General features: G+C 35.2%; 1 protein-coding gene across 1 annotated transcript; it reads right to left on the reverse strand.

Annotated features, from left to right (window-relative positions):
• Positions 1-6,692: 6,692 nt before the first annotated feature.
• Positions 6,693-25,407, reverse strand: slc2a8 (solute carrier family 2 member 8). The gene is made up of 10 exons (XM_028458414.1): positions 25,185-25,407; positions 19,542-19,704; positions 17,052-17,258; positions 15,053-15,152; positions 11,547-11,758; positions 11,299-11,448; positions 10,071-10,179; positions 9,868-9,993; positions 9,313-9,458; positions 6,693-8,090 (listed from the first exon to the last, which is right to left on the reverse strand). The coding sequence occupies exons 1-10, from the start codon at positions 25,262-25,264 to the stop codon at positions 7,944-7,946; spliced, it is 1,440 nt and encodes a 479-aa protein (XP_028314215.1). The 5' UTR covers positions 25,265-25,407; the 3' UTR covers positions 6,693-7,943.
• Positions 25,408-26,752: the final 1,345 nt, after the last annotated feature.

Here is a 26,752-nt window from a genome sequence, read left to right on the forward strand (position 1 = left end):
CGCCTCCTAGCGGACTGGAGTGGTAACGTCTACTATGACCTATGAACCATAGACATATATCATAAAGATAGATATAATGTATAATATCTATGCCATGAACGGTCAAAAATAAATATAAATATCTGTATATGAAGGCTACATAACCACTGAGGTAAAAGTAACAAATTAAAACTACACACGTTACTGTAACTGAGTTGCTTTTATGGGTACTTGTACGTTTTTTTAAAGTATATTTATAAATTAGTATTTTACTTGTACTTAAGTACGTTTTAGAGCTGCTGTAATATTCAAAAAATTGATGGGGGATCAATACAGTTTTACCTTATCATTAAAATAAGGGAAGTAATTTGTTACATTTCTGCAGCCAACAGTTACTGAGTTGTTTAAAAATGATCAACAGACAATGTTTTATGGTCAATTCTTTTATGTAGTTTCACAATGACAGTGACGTGATGATGGCTGCTGATTCTGGTCGCTACACAGTTTTAACTTTATTGGATTTAACATCTGCTTTCGACACCGTAGATCACAACACACTGATCCATCGTCTCAAATCAGAAATGGGGTTTTCCGGTGCTGTACTACAGTGGTTTGCCTCGTATATAAATGGTAGGACTTTTAATGTGGCTTTTAATGATGTAATGTCCAATGTGTCCACCCTGTCATGTGGAGTACCCCAGGGCTCTGTTCTGGGGCCTGTTCTGTTTTTATTGTACCTGATGCCTCTTGGTCGGTTGATCCGTGGTTTTAAAAATGTTTCTTATCATTTTTATGCTGATGATATCCAGTTATACTGCTCTTTTAATGACTCAGAGTTTCACTTTTTACCTGAGTTCTTGGACTGTATCTCATGCATCAAAAACTGGTTTTCATCAAACTACCTCCAGATAAACCCCAACAAAACTGAAACTCTGATCATCGCCCCTGATAAAAAGATCCCACTTATTAAGAACTCTCTCGGTGATTTGGGTTCATCAGTGAAATCCAGCATCAGAAATCTTGGGGTTGTGTTTAACCAATCGATGTCTTTGGAGGGCCACTGTCGTCAACTGACTAAAAACTGTTTTTACCATCTGAGAAATATCTCAAAAGTGAGGCATCTACTGTCCAAACCTGATCTGGAACTGGTCATCCATGCTTTTATTTCGTCCCGCATTGACTACTGTAACTCAGTTTTTACCTGTTTTAATAAGTCGACCCTGTGTAAACTCCAAATGGTTCAAAATGCTGCTGCCAGACTTTTGACCGGTACGTCCAGAACATCACACATTACCCCGATACTTTCCTCCCTGCACTGGCTCCCTGTCAATTTCCGGATTGAATATAAAATACTGGTTCTAACATTCCGGGCTTTGCATGGCCAGGCTCCTCTATACATTTCAGACATGTTGTGTCCCTACACTTCAGGACGCAGCCTTCGATCCTCAGGTCAGGGTCTACTAAGGTTCCCAAAAACTAAATTTAAAACCAGAGGAGACCTGGCGTTCCAGGCTGCAGCCCCCAGACTCTGGAATGGTCTGCCCCAGTCTCTCCGGGAGATGAACTGCGTGGACACTTTTAAAAAACATTTGAAGACTTCGCTTTTCAAAAAAGCTTTTAGTTAACAAGATTTTATTTTCAATTTTTACTGCCCTTTTATGATGCTACACATGTGATGTAAATGTATGTTTATTGTTTCTGTGTACAGCACTTTGTGATTTTATCTGCGAAAAGCGCTTTATAAATAAATACTTACTTACTTACAATAAAACGCATCACATCATAGCCGATCAATCAGATTAAATGTAATGTATGGCAACAAAAAGTATTGATGAGCACTGATAAAGCTATCATAGTAGGTGACTTTAACATTCACGTTAATGATGAAAACAACAGCTTAAATAAATTATTTATCTCACTATTAGATTCAATCGGCTTTACACAAAATGTAAACAAACCAACTCATTATCTCAATCATGCCCTGGACCTTATTCTAACATATGGTTTAGATATTGATCACCTGACAATATATCTCAAAATCCTATTCTTTCAGATCACTTCCTGTTATTCTTTAAATTCAGAATATCAGCCTGATTAAACTACAGTACACTATAGTAGATCACTGTCTGAGAAAGCTGTAACTCGATTTAAAGATTTAGTTCCATCATTGTTTACCTCTGATCCATATGATATTTCAACAGAGAATAACTATCAATGTCTGACACTAGAGAAAATAGATCATCTTATAATATTTCATAAAAAGGTTGTCCCCTGATATAAATCTGAATTGCATCTTTTAAAACAGGCATCGCGGAAATGATAAAGGAAGTGTCTCTCCTCAAACATAGTAGAAGTTCATACTGCCTGGAGAAAAAGTTTTTTTTTATGAAAAAGTTATCTGCAAAGCTAGAACCTCCTATTATTCAACTTTAATAGAGGAAAACAAAAATAATCCATGGTTTCTATTCCACACTGTAGCCACGCCCACTAAAAGCCACAGCTCTGTTGAACCCTCTATTCCTGTCAACCTGAGCAGTGACGACTTCATCAACTTCTTTACTGATAAAATTCTAACAATTAGAAACAAAGCTAATGTCCCCCCTGCAGGAGTGATCAATACTTTATTAAACAAAGCAGCTCCTAAAATATCCCCAACATGCAGCTTTTATTTACATAGTTTCACTCCAATTGGTCTATCTGAACTGACCTCAATAGTTAGTGCTTCTAAACCAACAACCTGTCTTTTAGATCCAATCCCAACTCCACTATTTAAAGATGTTCTTCCACTAATCAGCACTAATATGATGAACTACATTAATACATCTATAGTAACAGGTTATGAACCACAGGCCTTTAAAACCTCTGTAATCAAACCTCTCCTTAAAAACAACCATTGATCCAAGTGACTTGTCCAATTATAGACCAATATCTAATCTCTCTTTATTTACAAAATTATTGAAAAAGTCATCACAGGTCAACTATGTGATCACCTTCATAGGAACAATTTATAGAGAGCTTTCAGTCTGGCTTTAGAACCAATCACAGCACAGAGACTACAATCACATCTCTCTGTCTCCCTGCTTGTTTTAAATCCCTCACATGTACGAGCTCACACTGAAAGTGCGTCACCGCTGACAGAGTTAAAACAGAGTTTTTAGTCATGTTTTATAATGATAAAATTTATTGTTTATTTACTGCTGAATGAGACATGAGACAACGGTTCTACACAATACAAGTGATGAGCTGAGCTCCTCTTCTGCAGCAGCTGTGAACATGCATATGAGTGAGACAGAGCACAGAGGGGAGGGGGGAGGAGGTAAAGGCGGAGCCATCAGGGAGGCTACATTTAAAATCATGCTAGCTTTTGAAAATTACCTACCCTACCTTTAAAGTTATCCCAACCACCAAGTGTATCATATTTTTCCTGCAGTCTGTGCCTTGTCCTCGCCCTACAAGAGACACTTTTCTATTTCAGGTGTCTTGATGCTTGAACTGGTGGTTCCTGAACTAGTCTAGAACATTCTGATGGTCTATCCTTCTATTCTATCCTGTTTGTCCTTCTGTTCACTAACGCCAACCAGTGGAACCAGATGTTCTCCACCTCTGAACCTGGTTCTAACGGAGGTTTATTCCTATAAAAAAGAGGGAGTTTTTTTTTCCCACTGTCACTAAATGTTTGTTCATGTGGATCTTGTTGGGTTCTTTCTTACTATGGACTTTATTTTTTGTGAAGCGCTTTGAGATGATTTGTTGTAGTTTGCGCTACATAAATAAAGTTGAATTGAATGGAGGTCATTTTCTCAGTTTTAGAGTTAATGTGTCTATACTTAGAGCCTGAAAATGTATTTATTTAGAATTTAAATAATTGGTGTCATTTTATTCTATAAATAATTGTACTTTGTGACAAACCTTTTATTTTATACAGCTGCCTTTGTGGAAAATAAATTAATTTCCAATTGTGGTAGATTGTGTCTCTACCTGTTTAAGTTTCTACATGAGATGTTTACTGTATGCAAGGGACCCGTACCAAGATTTATTACCAACAATAATACTATTTAATTGAGCTACTTTTTACTTGTACTTAAATATTTTATGCATGACTTACTTGTACTTGAGTACAATCTCAATCAAGTAACAGTACTCGTTACACCTCTGATTACCAGTGACTCATTAGTTACCTGTTTGCTTGACGAGGTTCCCTGGACCAATGAAAACATCCCATAGCATTATGTTACCGCCCACTGGTGATACATGTGTTAGTGGCTCAGGTTAGTAAAAACATGTGTAAAAGTTGGCACAGATACTCTCTAAGGGACACTATTCTGGAAAAAGGCTTTGGCCACTCAAAAATTAAATATGGCGGCCATTTTTTAAGACGGCCACCATTGCTATTCAGTGATAATTATATCACCAAAAAACGCTTGGATCGGGTCAAACGAGGTGTCAACGGAAAGGTGTGGTCCTCCCAAGTTCGAATATGTGCATCCTCCCCCGGACAGAGTCGGGACTGCGCCCGCTAGAGGTAACACACTCAATCGCCTCAAAAACTTGGGAAAAATCAAAAACTGCTCGGATCAGGTCAAACGAGGTAAATGGTAAATGGACTTGATTTATATAGAGCTTTATCACCACTGAAACAGTCTCAAAGCGCTTTACATATCAGCTCATTCACCCAATCACTCTCACATTCACACACCAGTGGGACAGGACTGCCATGCAAGGCACTAGTCGACCACTGGGAGCAACTTAGGGTTCAGTGTCTTGCCCAAGGACACTTCGACACATAGTCAGGTACTGGGATCGAACCCCCAACCTCTCGATCAGAAGACGACCCACTACCACCTGAGCCACGGTCGCCCTCAGTGTGTCAACAGAAAGGTCTGGTCCTCCCGAGGTCACAGAAGTTTGGTGTTTTCCTGCACCAGGGGTAACCTCAGAGGGGTATGAGCAAAGGGGAGAGACTTTGATAGTGCTTTCTCCCATTGACTAAGGTTACCCCTGGTGCAGGAAAACACCAAATTTTGCCAAATCAAACATTGATCTTGAAAAATGGCCACCATATTTAATTTTTCAGTGACCAACGCCTTTTCCCAAAATGATGGCCCGTAGAGAGTATCTGTGCCGAATTTCATACTTTTATACCAAAGTGAACGATTCTCTTGAAATATGTAATTAATCTGCTGCACTATATAGCAAACAATATATTCCGTGTTTATTTCTTTCAAAAGCAATCTTTATAGATTAAATTTGTCTTAAAAAAATAAAAAAAGAAAGAAGCTAGTACTTTAGTTGCTCAGTTTTCTCAGGGCAGTTGAAAGCGTCGTCTCATTATTGTTATCTTGTGATAGAAAAGGGTTGATGTTTAGCGTTTTGACTTAAATACATGGTTTTATACTCATAAAAGCATATTACACAATGAGTGGATTCTAAATACATGTAAATTCATATTAAAAAAAAGCATTGAAACATGTTCGCCTTCATTTATTGTGTTTATTCATGATTGTAGTGTTTGAATTTAAACAGACATTTCACATCGATTCCTTCATCATTGACTAGTTTGGCATGATATAAAACTTTTTATAATTCTAAATTATTGTAACAATACATTGTATTTAACATAATCCTTTATTTACAGACAGTTTGATATGTTTGATGTTAACGTTACTACGACAAAGATTGTTGTGCTTATTATGAAAAGACATTAACGTGTAAAAAATGTGCAACTGAGAAAAAAGTTGATTCCAATTAATTCCAATACAAAAAAACCAAAGAAATATAATTGTAACCTTGTAAGATAGATATATAGTATTGAAGTTTAGAAATTCATTAGAGCACCGTGAAGTTATTTTCTTAATGTAAACAAATGTAAAAGCTTCTCTTTGTCCTGTTTTATAAAAAAAAATAAATCAAATAAAAAAGTGATTTGAAAAGAAAGAAATGAACCTGCTGATGATTTAATGAACTAAACAACAGCTTATTTCACAGATTCCTCCACAAAACAGAGGCTAAGATTTGTAATAGGGCTGGACGATATGGACCAAAACTCATATCTCTATATTTTTTATGAAAACCATATAAATCTGGATAATTTTAATTCAAATAAAGTTTGACCAGAAAGACTATTGGTTAAATTTGCTGATGAAAAATGTCACACAGACATATTTATTAACAGCTGATCAATATGTGCCACTTTAGTCTTTTTCTCCTCTAACGGACAGCACGTGTGAGTGAGTTCTGTAGTGTGGATGGTTTAGATGAAGGTCTGGGTTAGAACACGCTCAGTGATCATCTAACTGTGATTTACATGTTCTGAGAAATAGAAAAAGAAACGACTCCTGAAAAAAGTATTTTAATATGAAATAAGATATAAAATGATAAAATTGTAGGTGATATAGTTATTTTCTGTATCGCCAAAATAGAAAGCTCAATATATCTTAATTCCCGATATATCGCCCAGCCCTACTTGTAATGTCATTGCCAGGGTTGGGGTCAATTACATTTTTTAAATTACAATTACGTCTTCAATTATCCAATTACAATTCAATTATGATTACGGTGACCAGCATTTCTTACAATTACAAATATTATTTTCCCCCTGAGAGTCAATTACAATTACGTTCTCAATTACTAAATTTCAATGACTGATCCTTCAATAAATAACTAGTATTAAATGTAACCTCATGTGTTAACTACTCTAATGCGTGGGCGTCTGAGTCACTATAAACATAGATTCATATAATTATTAAATGGTAAAATTATGGGTACAAATGATCTGAAACATATTTTATTAAATGTTAATGTGTAAGACATTAAACTCTAACATGACTCATTGGTTTTGCCTTTAATTAGTTTGTAACTTGACAATTTTCATTTAAAATTACATGTAAAAAATCAATTATAGGAACTCAATTACATCATAATTGTAATAATTATCAAATACAATTATAATTGACCCCAACCCTGGCCCTAGCATAACAATAGAGGGCAACCAGACATTTAGCTTATGGCTGTTACGGACCAGAAGAGATGAAAGATGTGCACCAGCAGAGCCCTGGGAGCCTAAAAATGAGCAAACAGGTAAAAAAATGGATCTCGCACACTCTCACGCGCACACGCACACACACACACAGTTCATTGTGTGAGTGAGTTATGATCTATAAACCATGGATGTCAAACTCATTTTAGTTCAGGGGCCAAATATGGACCAGTTTGATCTCAGATTATAGGCAGAAAAAACATTAATTAATTAATTTAACATGAATATGCCATAGTTTGCACTTCCAGGTACAAATTACATATAAAGTAAATAAGAGACCAAAGCATTACGTCACCTTAAACTTAAACTCACTTACATTTCTTTGATATTATGAACATATGTTATTTAATTTAGTAGAATTATTTGAGGAAATTTGCAGGATTTTGAAAAAATTTAGTTTTGTATCAATTTGATAAATTTTTTTTACATGAGATACAGTATAAGCGTAGAAAATCTGTAAATTTGTGTCTATGTTTATTTGAAGTGGCTGAGATATCTATAACTGAATTATTTTGTATTTTACACAATGTTTAATTTCTCCTGCGGGCCAATGGATGCTCTAAAGGACCAGATCTGGCCCCCGGACCTAGAGTTTGACACATGTGCAGTAAACAGTAACATCATTTCTTCTCTGCTGTCACACTGGATAAACTGTAGAACATTCTAAACCTGGCACACATTACATAAACGCTGATCAAATATTTAAACAGTGTCACAGTAGAGGTTAGAGGTTCAACTCCTACCAACCAATGCCCCACAGAAGGCACTTACTGCCAACGTGTCAAGTTTAAAGTTACATAAAATAAAACAACATGAAAAACTGTTCATAAAAATTACCATAAAAATGAGGTTTTCAATTTTCCCATAAAAATAATCCCAAAGATTGACCTACAGCATGAGAACTAGTCAAGTTTGAATGATTCTGACTTCACTGATCTGATGATTCTCTGAAAGTTTGCTCGATCTGCTCCAGAGTTTTTCCTTTAGTTTCAGGGACAAAGACCATGGTGAAGATGACGTTGAGGATACACATACAAGCAAAGAGCCAGAATGTTCCTGCCCTGGTCAGAGATTTCTGGAACACAGAGAAGTCAGGAATGTTTAGGGAGATGGAACTTCCTGTTTGGTTCAGGATTGAGTATAAAATCAGTGTTTCTACGGTAACGCACCAGTGTACCTCAAAGAACTCATCCATAGTCACAAACCAACATCTCCTCTGACAGTCACCACCTCCTTGTCTCCAAAGACAAATCTTCAAACTATGGGCGATAGGACCTTTCAGGCTGTGGAATACCCTCCCCAACCACCAGAGGGCGCCACAGTCTATTAAGGCTTTTAAAAACTATTTATTCTCTGTCGCATTTTATTAAAATGTTTCTTACTGTTTTTACTGTTTCTATATGTTTGGTGCTTTTATTTCCCTGAAGCACTTTGAGATGTGTTTTCATGTGTAAAGTTTAAAATTTAGTATTATTGTATATTATATTAGGGACATTATTCAACAATAAAATACACACAATAAGATGTTTTCATATGAACAATTCTTACAAATCAAAAATGTTTACTTTTAACCAGTTTCATTATATTGATTTTTTCTCCATAAATTTGCCAGTATCAATTTTCAATTGCCAAATACGTATTCGCCTTGTGAATACAGGTCTCACCTAGTTATTATTATTATAACAGACACAGGTACAAACCCTGGGGAATCAGCTTCTCCTATATACTGTATGTGTATTATATTCATACATTTGTATTATTGTATTTGGCAATACAGTTGTTCTCGTAGTAGTTATTTTTCTTCTGCAACTCATTGTCCTAGAACTCCTCCTACATTATTAATGCAGCACTAATAACACGTATATAATCTCATAGATAATGTCAAGGTCAAGGTTGCGTCTAGTGTCAAAAAACTAAATTTACCATATCTTTACCAATATTTATCACTTACATTTATGAAAAGTTCATCTCAAGTGCAGTATTTTATTTTAAAGCTGTACCAGTAAAAGATCAGTAGGGGTCAAAGTTCATGACGTCACAAAGAAAAATAAATAAACAAAATGCCTGACAACAATTTGGTCAATGATTTTCTGAAAATCATTTTTTTCTGGAGACAAATATCTCTGACCCTCACGGTAAAATGTGTTCATGTCTGAAATGTGTAGAACGTTCTAGCAAAAGTTCATGCACAGACATGTCATGACGACATACAGTAGGAATAACTAACTGTGTGAACATCTTTATGTTCCAGAAACATCCATTATATTTATTTACAGGTCTTCAGTGTAAAAACTCACCATCATATCTTGAAATGTTTTGGTGACGATGAAGGCCAAGCTCCAGTTGGTGAGAACACAGAGAGAACTGCCGACTCCTCTCACCTTCACTGGGAAGATCTCAGACATAATCAACCATGGGACGGGACCCCAACCCAGGGCAAAACCTGCACAACAACGGCCCCTCCATGCTTTATTATCACAGATTTTATATTAAAAAAAACAAATAATTATCTGTTCAACAGAAACAGAAATTCTAATCAAGTAAATCATACATAAAATACTCAAGTACAAGTAAAAAGTAGCTGAATTAAATAGTACTTAATGTGAAAGTTACTACTGTAGTTACTACAAATACCAGAACTGAAAATAATGAAGTCATCAGAAAATCACATGAGTAGAAGTTTAAAAACAACTCACAATAAAGGTACCTATCAAAATAATAATTAATTCATTATCACTGACACAACTACAGTTCTAATTGAGCCCAACCCTGCTATACAGCTGTTGAAACCACTGGATAAATGAATGGTAAAGGTGTATCTAGTTAATCAGACCATGAGAATAAAAACTCACCTGCGATAAAAACAGCTACGCTGGCCAAAGCCAACCAGGACATGTCAGTGTGGACTCCTCCCTCAGGTGTACTCACCAGGTAGAAATAAACACCCATTGCTGTGGTGCTGATTGCCATGGCAACACCTGGTCAACCATATACAAAGATTGTGTGTGTTAATAATCGTACCAACCACAGGATAATTCTAAATGATGGTAAAAACCTGAAATGATGAGAAGAATCTTCCTTCCAGCTTTGTCCATAATTAACGCTGCTACAGCTGTAAAAACCACCTGAATAACACCAACGATCAGAGAAGCCAAGTCACTCTCCTAAAAAACAACACAAAAACACTTTTTATTCACATTTCACTGAGAGCACGTAGTGAAAATAAATAAAACATATCTAATACAGTTTTAAATCAATATTTTAGTTTAGTTTTTTTTTTAAAGGAAGCATTTTAAAAAATGAGATTTAATGAGTCCTCACCAGGGTTGGAGTCAAGCATTCACACGTTCTGATTCTTCTGACTGGATATTGACCTGCCACAACTCTTAATCAACTTACACCATTAATATGAAATGTCCCAATACTTCGTGGTAATGCTGCTGTGTAATTTGTAAAACACTTTTACTTTTAATGTAATATTAAGTTTTATGTTTTTACTGTAAACTGCTCTATCTTTAACTCAAAGACAGAATATTAGAACCAAATGTTGTCCACTGTCTAATCTGTAATTCTGAGCAATTTGTAGAGATTTTACTCTGACAAATAAATTGACCCTGTTTGTCATACAAATATTAACTGATTTACACCATTCAAAGATCAAAATGTTCTGCTGCTTAGTGACAATGATAATATCTCATTTAAAAAATGTAAAATGCTAACTCTTATTTTTAATGTAATTTAGGGTTTTATGCAAATGTAACTGCTATTGCAAGTCTTACAGTGTTCAATAATTGGGTCTGTTACAGTGTAACAGCTGCTGCTCATCAACTTTGAAGATAAACAACTGTTAAAGTTTGAATCCTGCAGCTACAGTTACAGTTTATAGCTTAAAATGTTGCTTTCTTATAATTGTACTTTTAGTGGGAATGCTTAGCATTCATCTATCAGATCAGAGCCTGCTTCTACCTTCCTTTGAGCAATAATCAAATCTTACCCTGCACAATGTCTGTAACTCTGAAGATTTAACAACCACTTATTTACAGTCAATGACTGAACATAATGTTGTTAGTTCTCTCTGAATACTGCCTACAAATATCTATGTTGGTAATGTGTACAAACTTGTGTTCATTGACAATAAACACATACAGCCATAGAGGTTTTTCACATTCACACGTACATTGTCGCAGCAATGCACATTTTTCTAGTTGTAATTAATTATGAATTATGTGATAATTACAACAGACCCCAACCCTGGTCCACACATGAAGGAAATGGTGTGTCACCTTAAAGTGTGCCTGTTCAAATATATTCTCTGCGTAGAACATGATGGTATTAATTCCTGACATCTGTTGGAAGATCATCAGCAGGATTCCTATCGCCAGAGGTTTGTAGACGTGAGCCTCCTTAAGGTCAGACATCTGGAAGGAAGAGCACTGGGAACATAATAAAATAAACAGCCACAGGTTACACATGGATAGCTATGATATGATAAGCAGTTAGCTAGCTAGCTAGTAGCCATCCCAGAGCTCACCTCCTCATCAAAGGCCTCCTTTATACGGTCACACTCATATTCTACAGGAGCATCAGGTCCTCGTAGGTAGCGTAACACTTCCTCAGCCTCTCGCTGCTTCCCCCTGGACAGTAAGAAACGTGGCGTCTCAGGCATGAAGCACATGCACACCAGGAGCAGCGTGGGTGGGATGGAGCTACAGATAGCGAGCCAGCGCCAGTCCAGGAAAAGACCTAAGAAAAAACATCCAACAGATAAAGAACTAAAAAAAAAAGACTTGTTCTTTATGTTCCAACTGTAAAATCAAGATATATATGGTTGAAATAAACAACAGGGAGAAAAGGAATAGACATACGTAGCCTATCCAACAAGACTCAAAACTGGTCCCATCTTCTTTCAAAGATGTGAGTCTTGAGCTGTAGTTGTCCTGTCAACTGTTCCATTGAGTAAACCTGTCTGATTTTTAGTATCCATTGTGAGACTGTAGGTGGGTCATGTTTCAAACAGCAGATTCTTATCATTTTTCTTGCCGTCATTAGCAGGAGATGCAGCATAAACCTGTGGTCCTGGGACAGATCATCAGGGAACATGTCCAGTAAAAACGTTAAGTAGCTTATCTATTAGTCCTTTAACTTCAGTCCAAAAGTGATGCAAAATGGGGCAGTCCCAAAATCCAATATTTGTTTTTATTTGTTTAAAAATAATTGTTTTAGATTTTGCTGCTTTACCAGACCCCTAACGCTGACAAGCCACACTACAGAACTCACTCACACATGCTGTCCCTTAGAGGAGAAAAAGCGGAACATATTGTGTCTGTGTGGCATCACAAATTTAACCCTGAATTGTGTTTCTGCTCAAACTTTATTTGAATTAAAATAATCAAGGTTTCTATTGTATATCGACATTTTGAGAAAAAATATTGAGATATGAGTTTTGGTTCATATTGCCCATCCCTATACAATACACCTGTACAGCACATCCCACTCACTATCCATCACACTGGAACATTGGTATTTGTTTGGTTAAATCAGCACCTGTGTTTAAAACATTATTGTATTAAAAACAATATTAATTAAAAAAATGGGTTTTTTATTTCTCTTCATTGTGACAGAAATATTAGTGTGATATTTTACCAGGACATGTCATCTTTGTCCAGTTTATCCCAGGGACTCTGAACGCATCTCGAGGAACACGTTAATTTAAATAACCATAACTCACTAATATTTGCTCTGTTTGAGAAATTCTACCAGTTTCTGAAAGATGAGTTGTTTATTACAGTAACTTTACTCACATGTGACAGAATCATTAAAGATGTGGTTTTGTTTTGATGAAATAGTCTCGCATGAGGAAAAGAGACTGAGATGGATTTATTAATAAATATCATGATGAAGATCAATTCAGAGAAGGATTAGAAAACCAAGGAGGAACTTAGCATGGAGGAAGTGAAGGTAAAGATTCATCATCTGGTCTAGAACTCATCACCTCCGTCTCCATGACAACAGACAGAATAAAGCTCAGAGTCAGCATGAAGTGTATATTTAACGATTATTTACTGTTCTGTGAGACTTGAGGGTTTTTTTCTATTAAAATAATAATAATAATAATAATAATAATAATAATTTGTAGGAGGAGATGTTTACAATTATTTTAAGAAAGTTTATATGAGATGTTTCAAGGACAGATTGTTATAATGTATAATAAAGTCTTTGTTATAAAGAGAGAAATTAATTTTTAAACCGTTATGGACAAAAACTACTTAATCATCTACTATATTTATTTTGCTTTTACAAGGAAGATTTACGAAAAATGTCGAATAAGTATTTTTTGAGTATGCTGAGGTCAGCACAAGTGTCCTCTTTTATGAAAGTGAAGATATGGTCACATTAGTTATGGGGAAAGTGCGTATGTGTATATAAAATGATCAGACTAGACTCTAACCCATCTTTGTTCAGTCAATAACCAACATTCCTCCATATTTAGTACGTAAACATGAGCTATTTTATCCCTGCTTTGAAGCTAATGATGAATCTAAAGTTATGGTAACAACAACAACAAGAGGAACCTCTGACACGCCCCTCCCCCATCCCTGCTAACAAACATTTATTGGAAAAACATGACATGTATTTAGCTAACAAGGTTAGCGATAAGATGATTTTACACAGGTCAAGGTCTGAGGTAGAGATGAGTCAGCAAATATTTAGTCACAAGATTCTGACAATATTTGATTAAACAATTCAATACACTTTCTACCTCGTCTGGAACGATGACTAAAACAAAGTGGATTTAGCTACTAACCATGATGTCATGTCCTCTAGAACACTGGTTCTACACTGGTTTTAGGACCACCATTCATCCATACTTCCATACTTATAGTATAGAAGCCAGAACAAGCAAAATATCAGATATGTTTTAATGAAAACAGTTTGAACCCAACATACAGTATAATATGCGTCGTCACACGATGGTCCTTAGCATGAGAACAAACCGCAGCGTTTCATCTAAAGTTCTGTTTACACAACAACGTTTTGCTTCTATTTCCGTTTTTCCCCAAAAAAGTTCCACATTCACACGACAACGTTTTCTAAACAATGTCTGTTTACATGAGAAGGTGAAAAACATCAAAAACCAGGTAGTAAACATTCCAGACCAATAGATGGAGGCGTGGTTTATCAATGAACCAAAATAAGACACTTCCTGTTTGTCTCACTCTTTGGAATTTAACTGAACTAACGTAACTGAAGTATTGTTTGTTTATTTATTCTGACCAATCACAGATCTGACCTGGGGTCAGACTTAATTACTATCTTTTTAACGTGGTCTCTGATTGGATGAATGTCATGTGATGTGTTTGGATCAGAGCGAGAAACAATGTTTGCTGAGGAGGTAAATGGATGATGTAGAATAAATGTTATAAAATGCATAAATGACTCATTTTTCACTGGTTGTGTAGCTGTGTGCGTCATATGTGTGTGTGTTACAGCAGTGTTAACACATGCTTTACAGCAGCATTAAACCTCTACGTAGCATCTGTAGCTTAGCATCAAGCTGTTTGTCATGTTTACAGTTTAATGTTGAATGACTAAATATTAAATAAAGCTGAGTCATTAAAGAAACTCTCCTACATGTGTACAGATGTGAATAGTGTAACATCAATGGGTTCAGGATTACAGAGAGATCAGCTTTATTCTGACGACTACAGGTCTAACTTTGTAGGTCTGATTAAAGCTAAAGCTAAAGCTAACATCTGAGGCTCTGCAGTGAACATACAGTAACACAGAAATATTGTTTCTCTGTTCACACACAGACATAAGGGTAAACCTTTTTAAAAAGTTACACGCCGCTATCGTGTAAACGCACCGCCAACACTTTTGTGTTTTCATTAGCCCGAGACCCTCTTTTTGGGTCACGACCCACAAGTTGAGAATCACTGCTCTAGAATCATAACTACTGTATGTTGTAAAAGCGATGGCTGAGCTACTAAACCTGTTGACTTTCTTAGTAACGGTAAAACAGAAAGCGTGACGTACCTGCCAGATAAACTCCCATGATGCCTAGCACCACCATCAGCTGCACACATGATCCTAAGGTCCCACGCACTCTCTCATGGGCCATCTCAGAGATGTAGAGCTGTGTGTGAACAACAATACACACGTTTTCATCCATTAACCTGGTACCAGGGTTGGGCTCAATTACATTTTTAAATTACAATTAGGTCTTCAATTATTCATGTTCAATTACAACTGATTTACAATTACGTTGGGTGACATTTTTTATGAATTACAAATAAGATTAAAATTATTATTCTCCCCCCGAAAGTCAATTACAATTACATTCTCAATTACTAAAGTTGAATTACAATTAACCCCAATTACTGAGCCTTGAATAAAAAACCTTATTAAACGCAACCTTCCTCTTGTGTTAGCTTTCTGTTAGCATCTCTAATGCTAACGGGTCAGTTTGACCCATGTCTTAAATCAGCTGTAAAATACTATTATTGTTATTATTATTGTTATTATTATTGTTAGGCTTGCTAATCAGTTAAAATGTTGGTATTAATATTTTTGGTGTGGCTGTCGAAGCCTTTTTTGCGTCAGTATATTGTTAGATTTATATTATTTTTAGGTAAACCTGATATTAAACATATTCTAATAATTATTAATGTGTCAGACATAGAACTGTAACATGGTTCACCAGGTTTGTGTTTAATTAAATTGTTAATGATAAAATTCCCATTACAATTACAATTATAAAGTAGATTATCTGGACTCAGTTACAATTCAATTACAATTAAAACAGCAATAGATTTTTCCAGTTACAATTATGTCATAATTGTAATTTAATTATCAATTACAAGACTACAATTATGATTGACCCCAACCCTGCCTAATATACATCACTATGGACCATTTTCCTCTCTAATGGTTAATAGTTTTTACATTTTAAATTAATAATCATGTATAGTATAACAAGTCTTAATAATTATTAATAATATGTAGTACAACAGGCTTTAATAATTCATAATAATATGTAATGTAACAGGTCTTAATAATGAGTAATAATAAATATTATAACAGGCTTTAATAATTCATAATAATATGTAATGTAACAGGTCTTAATAATGAGTAATAATAAATATTATAACAGGCTTTATTAATTCATAATAATATGTAATGAAACAGGTCTTAATAATGAGTAATAATAAATATTATAACAGGCTTTAATAATTCATAATAATATGTAATGAAACAGGTCTTAATAATGAGTAATAATAAATATTATAACAGGCTTTAATAATTCATAATAATATGTAATGAAACAGGTCTTAATAATGAGTAATAATAAATATTATAACAGGCTTTAATAATTCATAATAATATGTAATGAAACAGGTCTTAATAATGAGTAATAATAAATATTATAACAGGCTTTAATAATTCATAATAATATGTAATGAAACAGGTCTTAATAATGAGTAATAATAAATATTATAACAGGCTTTAATAATTCATAATAATATGTAATGAAACAGGTCTTAATAATGAGTAATAATAAATATTATAACAGGCTTTAATAATTCATAATAATATGTAATGAAACAGGTCTTAATAATGAGTAATAATAAATATTATAACAGGCTTTAATAATTCATAATAATATGTAATGAAACAGGTCTTAATAATGAGTAATAATAAATATTATAACAGGCTTTAATAATTCATAATAATATGTAATGAAACAGGTCTTAATAATGAGTAATAATAAATATTATAACAGGCTTTAATAATTCATAATAATATGTAATGAAACAGGTCTTAATAATGAGTAATAATAAATATTATAACAGGCTTTAATAATTCATAATAATATGTAATGTAACAGGTCTTAATAATGAGTAATAATAAATATTATAACAGGCTTTAATAATTCATAATAATATGTAATGAAACAGGTCTTAATAATGAGTAATAATAAATATTATAACAGGCTTTAATAATTCATAATAATATGTAATGAAACAGGTCTTACAGGAACTACCAGAGATGCGATGCCGCTGGCGAAGCCGGTGAGCGCTCTGCCCAGGTACAGCATCCACACGCTGCGTGCAGCGATAATGATGGTGAAGCCGAAGACAAACGGCAGCGAGCTGAACATCAGACTCAGCTTTCTGCCAATTCTCTCCACCATCCAACCAGCGAGGAGCCCTCCTACCATCGCCCCCAGCGTCACTATGGACTAAAACACAAAACGTTCAATAGTCTCATTTATGTTTTTATATTTTTTCATATTTCTATTGAGTTGAAAAGGTGATATTATCCATATGTACAGTATGCCCAGGTTTAAAGTCAAAATAAAAGCATTATTTGATCAACTGCAATTTATTTGTCTTTTTTTCCCTTTCCAAAATATTGTGACATTTATGTCAAATTCATTTTAATTCTGGAGTCAAATAGACAAAAAAAACAAGTAATTTTAACATTATTAGTTTACACTTCTGCATATACACAAAATATTAAATATGTAAAAAACGACAATATTCAAGCAATTAGGGCCGCGCAGCAGAGCTGTGTGTTATTCTCACCCTGTACTTAAGTCAGTCACTTCATCCCGGTTACACACTGTGGGTGGAGCCTCCCTGAAATGTGGGTGTTCCCATTCAAATCTGGCTTTACGCGCATTCTCCAGTGTGCGTAAGTCCTTTTCCTCTTATGTTCTTCTAACCCTAGAATAAGTGCAGCGCCCCCATAAGGTGAAACATTATATTGCACTAGAAATATGGACTTAGTTACATTTGAAGCCACACAGACTCATGTGTCGTGCAGCAGCAGCTGTGATCACTCAGCTGCTGCTGTGTGATTAATTAAAACTGTGACAGACACAGACTTCTGTCCACGTTGGTCACAGTGATTCAACTATTTTATGTTTAGTGTATCTGTAGTGGATCACAGTTTGATCCACTACAGAGTGAAACATGCTGTCATATGCAGATGAGGATGGAACACAAACTGTTCCCACACATATTTTAATGAGGCTCAGGTCACTTTAAACTATTTATAAATAAAACTGTGTATTATAGAAGTTAATAGTTCTGTTTCACTGTAAACATCCCTCTGTATTAAAGCAGGACGCTCTGTGGACGCGTTATTACATCATATCTACATCATATAACTCTGTCACACTTTACAGTGATGATGATGATGACGACAACAACAACGGAGAGATATTTTAACTGTGACTCAGTCACACTGCAATAATCTGATCAATAATCTGATCATATCAACCTGTTACATTGTTTATCAATGAAGGCGTTTCAAATTAAAAGTGAACTTTATCATTTTCACAGATTTCAATGAAATTTACAAGTGTTGGTAAAACTCCAGGTTCAGTGATTTCTAAACAGCCCAAAAAAATGACATCACCGCCTCCTTTCCTTCAGCCCCGCCTTCATTCACACATAGAAGTGCGTAACTGTAGGTGTAAACTATACATTATTAAAAAAAAGTATAAACTATACATTAAAAAAACAAACTATAAACAGAATTGTTACTGTGTAAAATTGTATCGTCCCTATTAAAAAAAAAACTTCTATTATTAATATTTGTTAACTACTTATGTGTAAGCCATAGAACTGTTTTGTGTTTAATTAAATTGCAATTAAAAGTTTTTACTGAATTTCAATGATAATTACAATTACAAAATAAATTATCTCCACTTAATTCCTATTAAATTACGATTACAACAGTGACAGATTCTTAAAATTACAATTACGATTATAATAGTGCCATCATTGTAATTAATTATCAATTACACGATTACAATTATAATTGGCCCAATCCCAATACTAAATATGTACTCTAATATGGCTATTGCTTACATCAGAGTCGGGGGCAATTATAATTGTAATTGTGTAATTGATAATTAATTAAAATTATGTCGTAATTATAACTGTAATTTAAAAAATCTGTTGCTGTCGTAATGGTAATAAAATTGTAATTGACTTTAGATAATTGAATTTGAATTGTAATTTTGGCATGAAATTTCCACAAAAATTGTCGAATATAATTTAACGCAAAACTGTGGAACCATGTTACGGTTCTATGTACAGTTCTACACATATGTAGTCAATTATTAATAAAATATGTTTCATATCAAGCTTTCACACATTTTACCATTTAAAAATATAAATCTAGGGGTAGTGACACAATAAAGGCTCAGACGTCCACATCATAAATATTAATATCAATATATTCATTGATTAGGAACCTAATAAGGTAACTAATAGATGAGAAACTATTTATATGAAATATCATATTTATTAGTGTATTTTACAGCTGATTTAAGAGCCGTTATCAAGGTTAAGTTTTATGAGGTTATTTATTTCAGACTCAGTAATTGTGATTGTCATTAAACTTTAGTAATTAAGGATGTAATTATAATGAACTTTCTGAGGATAAAAAATAATTTCATTAAATTGTGATTGAAAAGTGATAGATCGTTGATTAATTACATCATACGCACCCCAAACCATGAAGCCTGGTCATCGTTCAGCCTCAGATGGGGGTCATCAATGGTGGTGAGATCAGGAATAGCAGGAGAGCTGTACCCCAGCACAAAGCCAAAGCTCAGTGGGCCCAACACGGACACAAACGTAGCTAAATACAGCTTAGAGTTCTTCACTTTACTGTGGAAACACAAGATAGAACCATTACTGCACCGTCATCACACTATCACTGCTTCTCAGAACAGACACTGAGTGCATCCTATCTACTACACAACTCACTCACACGTGCTGTCCCTTACAGGAGAAAAAGATTAAAGTGGAACATATTGATCAGATGTTTGTTAATAAATGCCACAGAAACTGGAAATGGTTTTGTGCTGCGTTAATGGAAACGTTAGAGGGTTTTTAAGGTGTCTCCTGCAGTAGCAGTGGTTCTCAAACAGGGGTACGCGATGGCACTACAGGGGGTACTTACTTATTAAACTTATGGGGTTCAATTTTAAATACAATATATAGAGTGAATATTTAAATTAATATTCTCTATCACAATTAGGGGTGTGAAAAAAAATTGATGTCACGATATATTGCAATTTAAAAAAAAATTTTTTATACTTAATCAGTATTTTTGTGTATTTGTGCAATATTTCAGTGGTTACAATGCTTTCAATATGTTGCAATGATTATTTGATGCACTTGATTTTATGATGACAGTGTGTAATACCTGCAATATTTATGTATACACATACATTTTATTTTCATATAATCCGCTCAAATTATATGAAAATAAAACACAATAGAATAAATAATTTTTTCTTATTTTTGTGTATTATCAGTAACTCAGGGTGATTCATCCTGAATGTTCTCACTTACAGTTGTTACAATGCTGTCATTATGTTCCCATGGTTACTATGAGACTTCTACACAGTAGTTTCAGTGAAAAGAAACTTTATTTTATGATGACAGTGTGTGACACTGTATTTTCTTTTTTTCAGTGAAAATGTGTAAAAACACTAATAATAAATAATAAATCGGATGTTTTGGAGTAAATAGTTTTGACTCAATTTATCCTCTAAATAATCAATATCTTCTGATGAACATATACAGTAACTTGATTTTTCATCTCTACGTTTAATTTTGATATTAACTGGGTAGAATATCGCGATATATTGCAATAATATCGTATCGTGAACCATGTATCGCGATACCTATTGTATTGCAACATCCTTGCCAGTACTCACCTCTAATCACAATATACTGTAATCAGAATCAACTTTATTGATCATGTAATGTATGTTATACACACGAGGAATTTGACTTGGTGAACTGTGCTCTCTGTAATAATGTAAACATTAAATAATAACTATCAACTACAAAAATATAAACAGAAATATAAACAGTAGTTAAAGACCATGAGCAAAACTAAATAAAATATAACAATAATAATAATAACAATAATAATAATAATATTAATAATAATGCAGTGATGAGTAGTGCACATTTAAATTAAATAATATATGTTTATGTACATTCACAGTGACAGTTAGTTCCAGGGTCGATACGTGTTTAGTTCCAGGGTCGATACGTGTTTAGTTCCAGGGTCGTTACGTGTTTAGTTCCAGGGTCGTTACGTGTTTAGTTCCAGGGTCGTTACGTGTTTAGTTCCAGGGTCGTTACGTGTTTAGTTCCAGGGTCGATACGTGTTTAGTTCCAGGGTCGTTACGTGTTTAGTTACAGGGTCGTTACGTGTTTAGTTCCAGGGTCGTTACGTGTTTAGTTCCAGGGTCGTTACGTGTTTAGTTCCAGGGTCGTTACGTGTTTAGTTCCAGGGTCGTTACGTGTTTAGTTCCAGGGTCGTTACGTGTTTAGTTCCAGGGTCGATACGTGTTTAGTTCCAGGGTCGATACGTGTTTAGTTCCAGGGTCGATACGTGTTTAGTTCCAGGGTCGTTACGTGTTTAGTTCCAGGGTCGTTACGTGTTTAGTTCCAGGGTCGATACGTGTTTAGTTCCAGGGTCGATACGTGTTTAGTTCCAGGGTCGATACGTGTTTAGTTCCAGGGTCGTTACGTGTTTAGTTCCAGGGTCGATACGTGTTTAGTTCCAGGGTCGATACGTGTTTAGTTCCAGGGTTGATACGTGTTTAGTTCCAGGGTTGATACGTGTTTAGTTCCAGGGTCGATACGTGTTTAGTTCCAGGGTTGTCACATGTTTATTTCACAGAAACAGGTCTGACACTCTTTGACTGTTTAGCATTAATCATAGAAACAGCCTGGGGGAACAAGCTGTTTTTATGGCGGGTTGTTTTGGCATACAATGATCTGTGACGTCTGCCGGAGGGGAGGAGTTTGAACAGATTGTGTCCAGGGTGGGAGGGGTCTGCAGTGACGTTACCTGCCCGTTTCCTGACTTAAGTGTTTAATGTTCATGCTGTAAACTGTAATTTTGTCGTGGTTCCTATCTTTTATGTTATTGTCATGGCAACGGGAAGGCAGGGCCGGAGGGGAGGGGTTATGAGCGAGTGGAATGCTGGTATGAGGAAGTGGAAAGTATGCGGAAGAGAGAACGTGTGATTTTTTGAGTCTCACTAGTTTTATTTTTATTTTTGTTGGTGTTGTCACGGCCCACAGTGATACTTTTTGTTTGGTTAAATAAACCGACGTGTTGAGTGCCAACCTGCCTGGTTCCTTTCACGGAGCAGTGTCACAAGACCTTTTAGAAAGTGCATTTCCGTTATCGTGGGTTTCACTACCGGGTGTTCGATTCCCACGTTTGACTTTTTTTTCTTCCTTCATTTTAACATATTTAACACGGTAAATTACACATTTAAAAATACATATACGACAAAAATAAACATTTTAGGGTTAGGGATAGAGTTACAGTTAGGGTAAAAATAAAAGGGTTAGCAGGGTAGCTAAAAACAAATATGAGCTACACGGAACTTTAAGTCACGTGGTGCACCTATCACGTGACCTAAACTGGCCAATGGCAGCGCAACGTGTCCATAGAGAGGTAGTCTACCTTTCTATTATGTTTATTAAGTATTTCATATATAATAAATGAAAAGTGAAAAGAAACTTTATTTTATGATGACAGTGTGTGACACTGTATTTTCTTTTTTTCAGTGAAAATGTGTAAAAACACTAATAATAAATAATAAATCGGATGTTTTGGAGTAAATAGCTTTGACTCAATTTATCCTCTAAATAATCAATATCTTCTGATGAACATATACAGTAACTTGATTTTTCATCTCTACGTTTAATTTTGATATTAACTGGGTAGAATATCGCGATATATTGCAATAATATCGTATCGTGAACCATGTATCGCGATACGTATTGTATTGCAACATCCTTGCCAGTACTCACCTCTAATCACAATATACTGTAATCAGAATCAACTTTATTGATCATGTAATGTATGTTATACACACGAGGAATTTGACTTGGTGAACTGTGCTCTCTGTAATAATGTAAACATTAAATAATAACTATCAACTACAAAAATATAAACAGAAATATAAACAGTAGTTAAAGACCATGAGCAAAACTAAATAAAATATAACAATAATAATAATATTAATAATAATGCAGTGATGAGTAGTGCACATTTAAATTAAATAATATATGTTTATGTACATTCACAGTGACAGTTAGTTCCAGGGTCGTTACGTGTTTAGTTCCAGGGTCGATACGTGTTTAGTTCCAGGGTCGATACGTGTTTAGTTCCAGGGTCGATACGTGTTTAGTTCCAGGGTCGATACGTGTTTAGTTCCAGGGTCGATACGTGTTTAGTTCCAGGGTCGATACGTGTTTAGTTCCAGGGTCGATACGTGTTTAGTTCCAGGGTCGATACGTGTTTAGTTCCAGGGTCGATACGTGTTTAGTTCCAGGGTCGATACGTGTTTAGTTCCAGGGTTGTTACGTGTTTAGTTCCAGGGTTGATACGTGTTTAGTTCCAGGGTTGATACGTGTTTAGTTCCTGGGTTGTTACGTGTTTAGTTCCAGGGTTGTTACGTGTTTAGTTCCTGGGTTGTTACGTGTTTAGTTCCAGGGTTGATACGTGTTTAGTTCCAGGGTTGATACGTGTTTAGTTCCTGGGTTGTTACGTGTTTAGTTCCAGGGTTGTTACGTGTTTAGTTCCAGGGTTGATACGTGTTTAGTTCCTGGGTTGTTACGTGTTTAGTTCCAGGGTTGTTACATGTTTAGTTCCAGGGTCGATACGTGTTTAGTTCCAGGGTTGATACGTGTTTAGTTCCAGGGTTGATACGTGTTTAGTTCCAGGGTCGATACGTGTTTAGTTCCAGGGTCGATACGTGTTTAGTTCCAGGGTCGATACGTGTTTAGTTCCAGGGTCGATACGTGTTTAGTTCCAGGGTCGATACGTGTTTAGTTCCAGGGTCGATACGTGTTTAGTTCCAGGGTTGTCACATGTTTATTTCACAGAAACAGGTCTGACACTCTTTGACTGTTTAGCATTAATCATAGAAACAGCCTGGGGGAACAAGCTGTTTTTATGGCGGGTTGTTTTGGCATACAATGATCTGTGACGTCTGCCGGAGGGGAGGAGTTTGAACAGATTGTGTCCAGGGTGGGAGGGGTCTGCAGTGACGTTACCTGCCCGTTTCCTGACTTAAGTGTTTAATGTTCATGCTGTAAACTGTAATTTTGTCGTGGTTCCTATCTTTTATGTCATTGTCATGGCAACGGGAAGGCAGGGCCGGAGGGGAGGGGTTATGAGCGAGTGGAATGCTGGTATGAGGAAGTGGAAAGTATGCGGAAGAGAGAACGTGTGATTTTTTGAGTCTCACTAGTTTTATTTTTATTTTTGTTGGTGTTGTCACGGCCCACAGTGATACTTTTTGTTTGGTTAAATAAACCGACGTGTTGAGTGCCAACCTGCCTGGTTCCTTTCACGGAGCAGTGTCACAAGACCTTTTAGAAAGTGCATTTCCGTTATCGTGGGTTTCACTACCGGGTGTTCGATTCCCACGTTTGACTTTTTTTTTTTCTTCCTTCATTTTAACATATTTAACACGGTAAATTACACATTTAAAAATACATATACGACAAAAATAAACATTTTAGGGTTAGGGATAGAGTTACAGTTAGGGTAAAAATAAAAGGGTTAGCGGGGTAGCTAAAAACAAATATGAGCTACACGGAACTTTAAGTCACGTGGTGCACCTATCACGTGACCTAAACTGGCCAATGGCAGCGCTACGTGTCCATAGAGAGGTAGTCTACCTTTCTATTATGTTTATTAAGTATTTCATATATAATACCATTATATACATATTACTGCTGCCTTAGGTCAAATTGTTGCTCATCTTTCTTATATTTACAAACAATATAACACGTTTTAAACGTTATAAACAGCTTTTTAAACTGATTTATGTTGCTGCTTTGTTTTATTTCATCCTAGTTCCATAAATTAACTCCTGATATTGTTTTTATTCTTATCATTTTCACTGTTGTTCTGGCATATTGTATATTGGAATGTAGTGTTCCTATTAAATAAATAAATAAAACACCGGTCGGTCTAAAAGTATTTTTGACTATTATAGGTCTTTATATTTAGTCTTTCTTGTAAAATGAGTGAAAATCTGTAAGTTTGAGAGGAAATAGACACTAAATGTAGTTATAAAATAGTCCTGTTTTACCTGAAATAGGTGTCCTGGCTCTCCGGTAGCTCCCGGTTCTCCTGCTCCAGTAAACTTCTGTATTCATCCTGTATGTCCATCACTGAGCAGACTCCACAGCACACCTCACTTTAACTAACTAACTAACTAACACATGATCCACTCTATACATAGATACATTTATATATACTCCTATTCTCTCCTCATTTAGTCAGCTGATCGTTCCCCATGACGCCATTTCCTCTGGGTGGGATTTTCAAAATAAAACTTCCGTACAAATCTCTTCTTCTTTTCCTAGAGCAGACTAGACTGAACAAAGTGTAATACTGCCATCTGTTGTTCAGATCAAAGCTAAATAAATTACATTTAAGTAACTTGTTCATTTTATTTCAGATGTCCAGATTGAGGAGATCCTTCAGAGTAAAACTTGTCTACGGAAGCCAATAGGGCCAATTTTGATAGAGAAAATAATTTTGGCCAAATCAAGAATAAAGTTGAAATATTAGACAATTAAAGTCGAGATTTCAAAAATGAACTCAAAATACAATATTGTGATAAAAGTCGAAGGTTTGCTAATAAATTAAAGTTTACGGAAGCTGACAAGGGCCAATTCAGCATATATGACAACATATGGTTGACAAATAATACAACTTTTATTGTAATATTTAAAAGATGAGCTGGGACTACCACTCCTGACCATATGATGGCGCCACAGAATAAAACATCTGAACGAATCTTCATTTTCTTTCATTTTCAAACAGCATCCTGTGAGGGAAAGCTACAGCTGTATCTATAGTCCCCTTCCTCCACCATGAGACCACCACCACTGCACAATCACAACACTTGGTTAATGTAACTACTGCCAAGTTAGTTTTATATTTTGTGGTATTTATTTAAACGACACTAATGTGTCTAACTCGTTTTAGTTCAGGGGCCAAAAATGGAGCAGTTTCATCTCAAGTGGGTCACAGATTTTAGGTAATAAATTTAGGAATTTCTACATTAATGTGCTGTAGTTTGCACTTCCACGTATAAATAAATGATAAAACATGAACAACACTGATAATATCAAATCAATAAGTGACAGATTTCAGTCCCTGCAGGATCATCACTTTACATTTTGTGGAAAGATTTGGAAAAAATATAATTATTTTAACAATTTGAGATTAAACATGACTGCCATCATGTGATAAAGGAATGGGGAAAATGTGAGCTCTGCTAATATAGTGGAGTTTCATTGAATTTGTGTTATTTTGGAGATTTCTACGACTGAATTAGTTGGTAATTTACACAATGATTTGAGGTTTCTCTAACTTTTTTACTTTCTTGTGCGGGCCAAATTGGATGCTCTAAAGGGCCAGATTTGGCCCACGGGTCTTGAGTTTGACACATGTGACCTATACAGTTACATAGAATACATTTGGATAAAAGACAAATAGTTTCCCCTGAATAAATAAAATTAATGAAAGAAGAAAAATTCAGGTGTTCATACAATTACAATAAATTACATGTTCCTTGATAGAGAAAAAACAACATTTTGTGTTTATAGTTCAATTGGAGAGTTTATATAGGGTTAGGGTTAGGGTATA

The sequence above is a fragment of the Gouania willdenowi genome, chromosome 9 (genome assembly GCF_900634775.1).
Source record: "Gouania willdenowi chromosome 9, fGouWil2.1, whole genome shotgun sequence".
In the NCBI taxonomy this organism is placed as follows: Eukaryota; Metazoa; Chordata; class Actinopteri; order Blenniiformes; family Gobiesocidae; genus Gouania; species Gouania willdenowi.

Bases quoted from the DNA above. Each gene is read 5' to 3' on its own strand.
- slc2a8 (XM_028458414.1), bottom strand. From the start codon at position 25,264: ATGGACATACAGGATGAATACAGAAGTTTACTGGAGCAGGAGAACCGG. The intron at 17,259-19,541 runs GTGCGTATGATG...TTTGTGTTTTAG, and splicing joins ACCAGGCTTCATGGTTTGGG to TCCATAGTGACGCTGGGGGC. The intron at 9,994-10,070 runs GTTTTTACCATC...ATGGTTGACCAG, and splicing joins GATTCTTCTCATCATTTCAG to GTGTTGCCATGGCAATCAGC.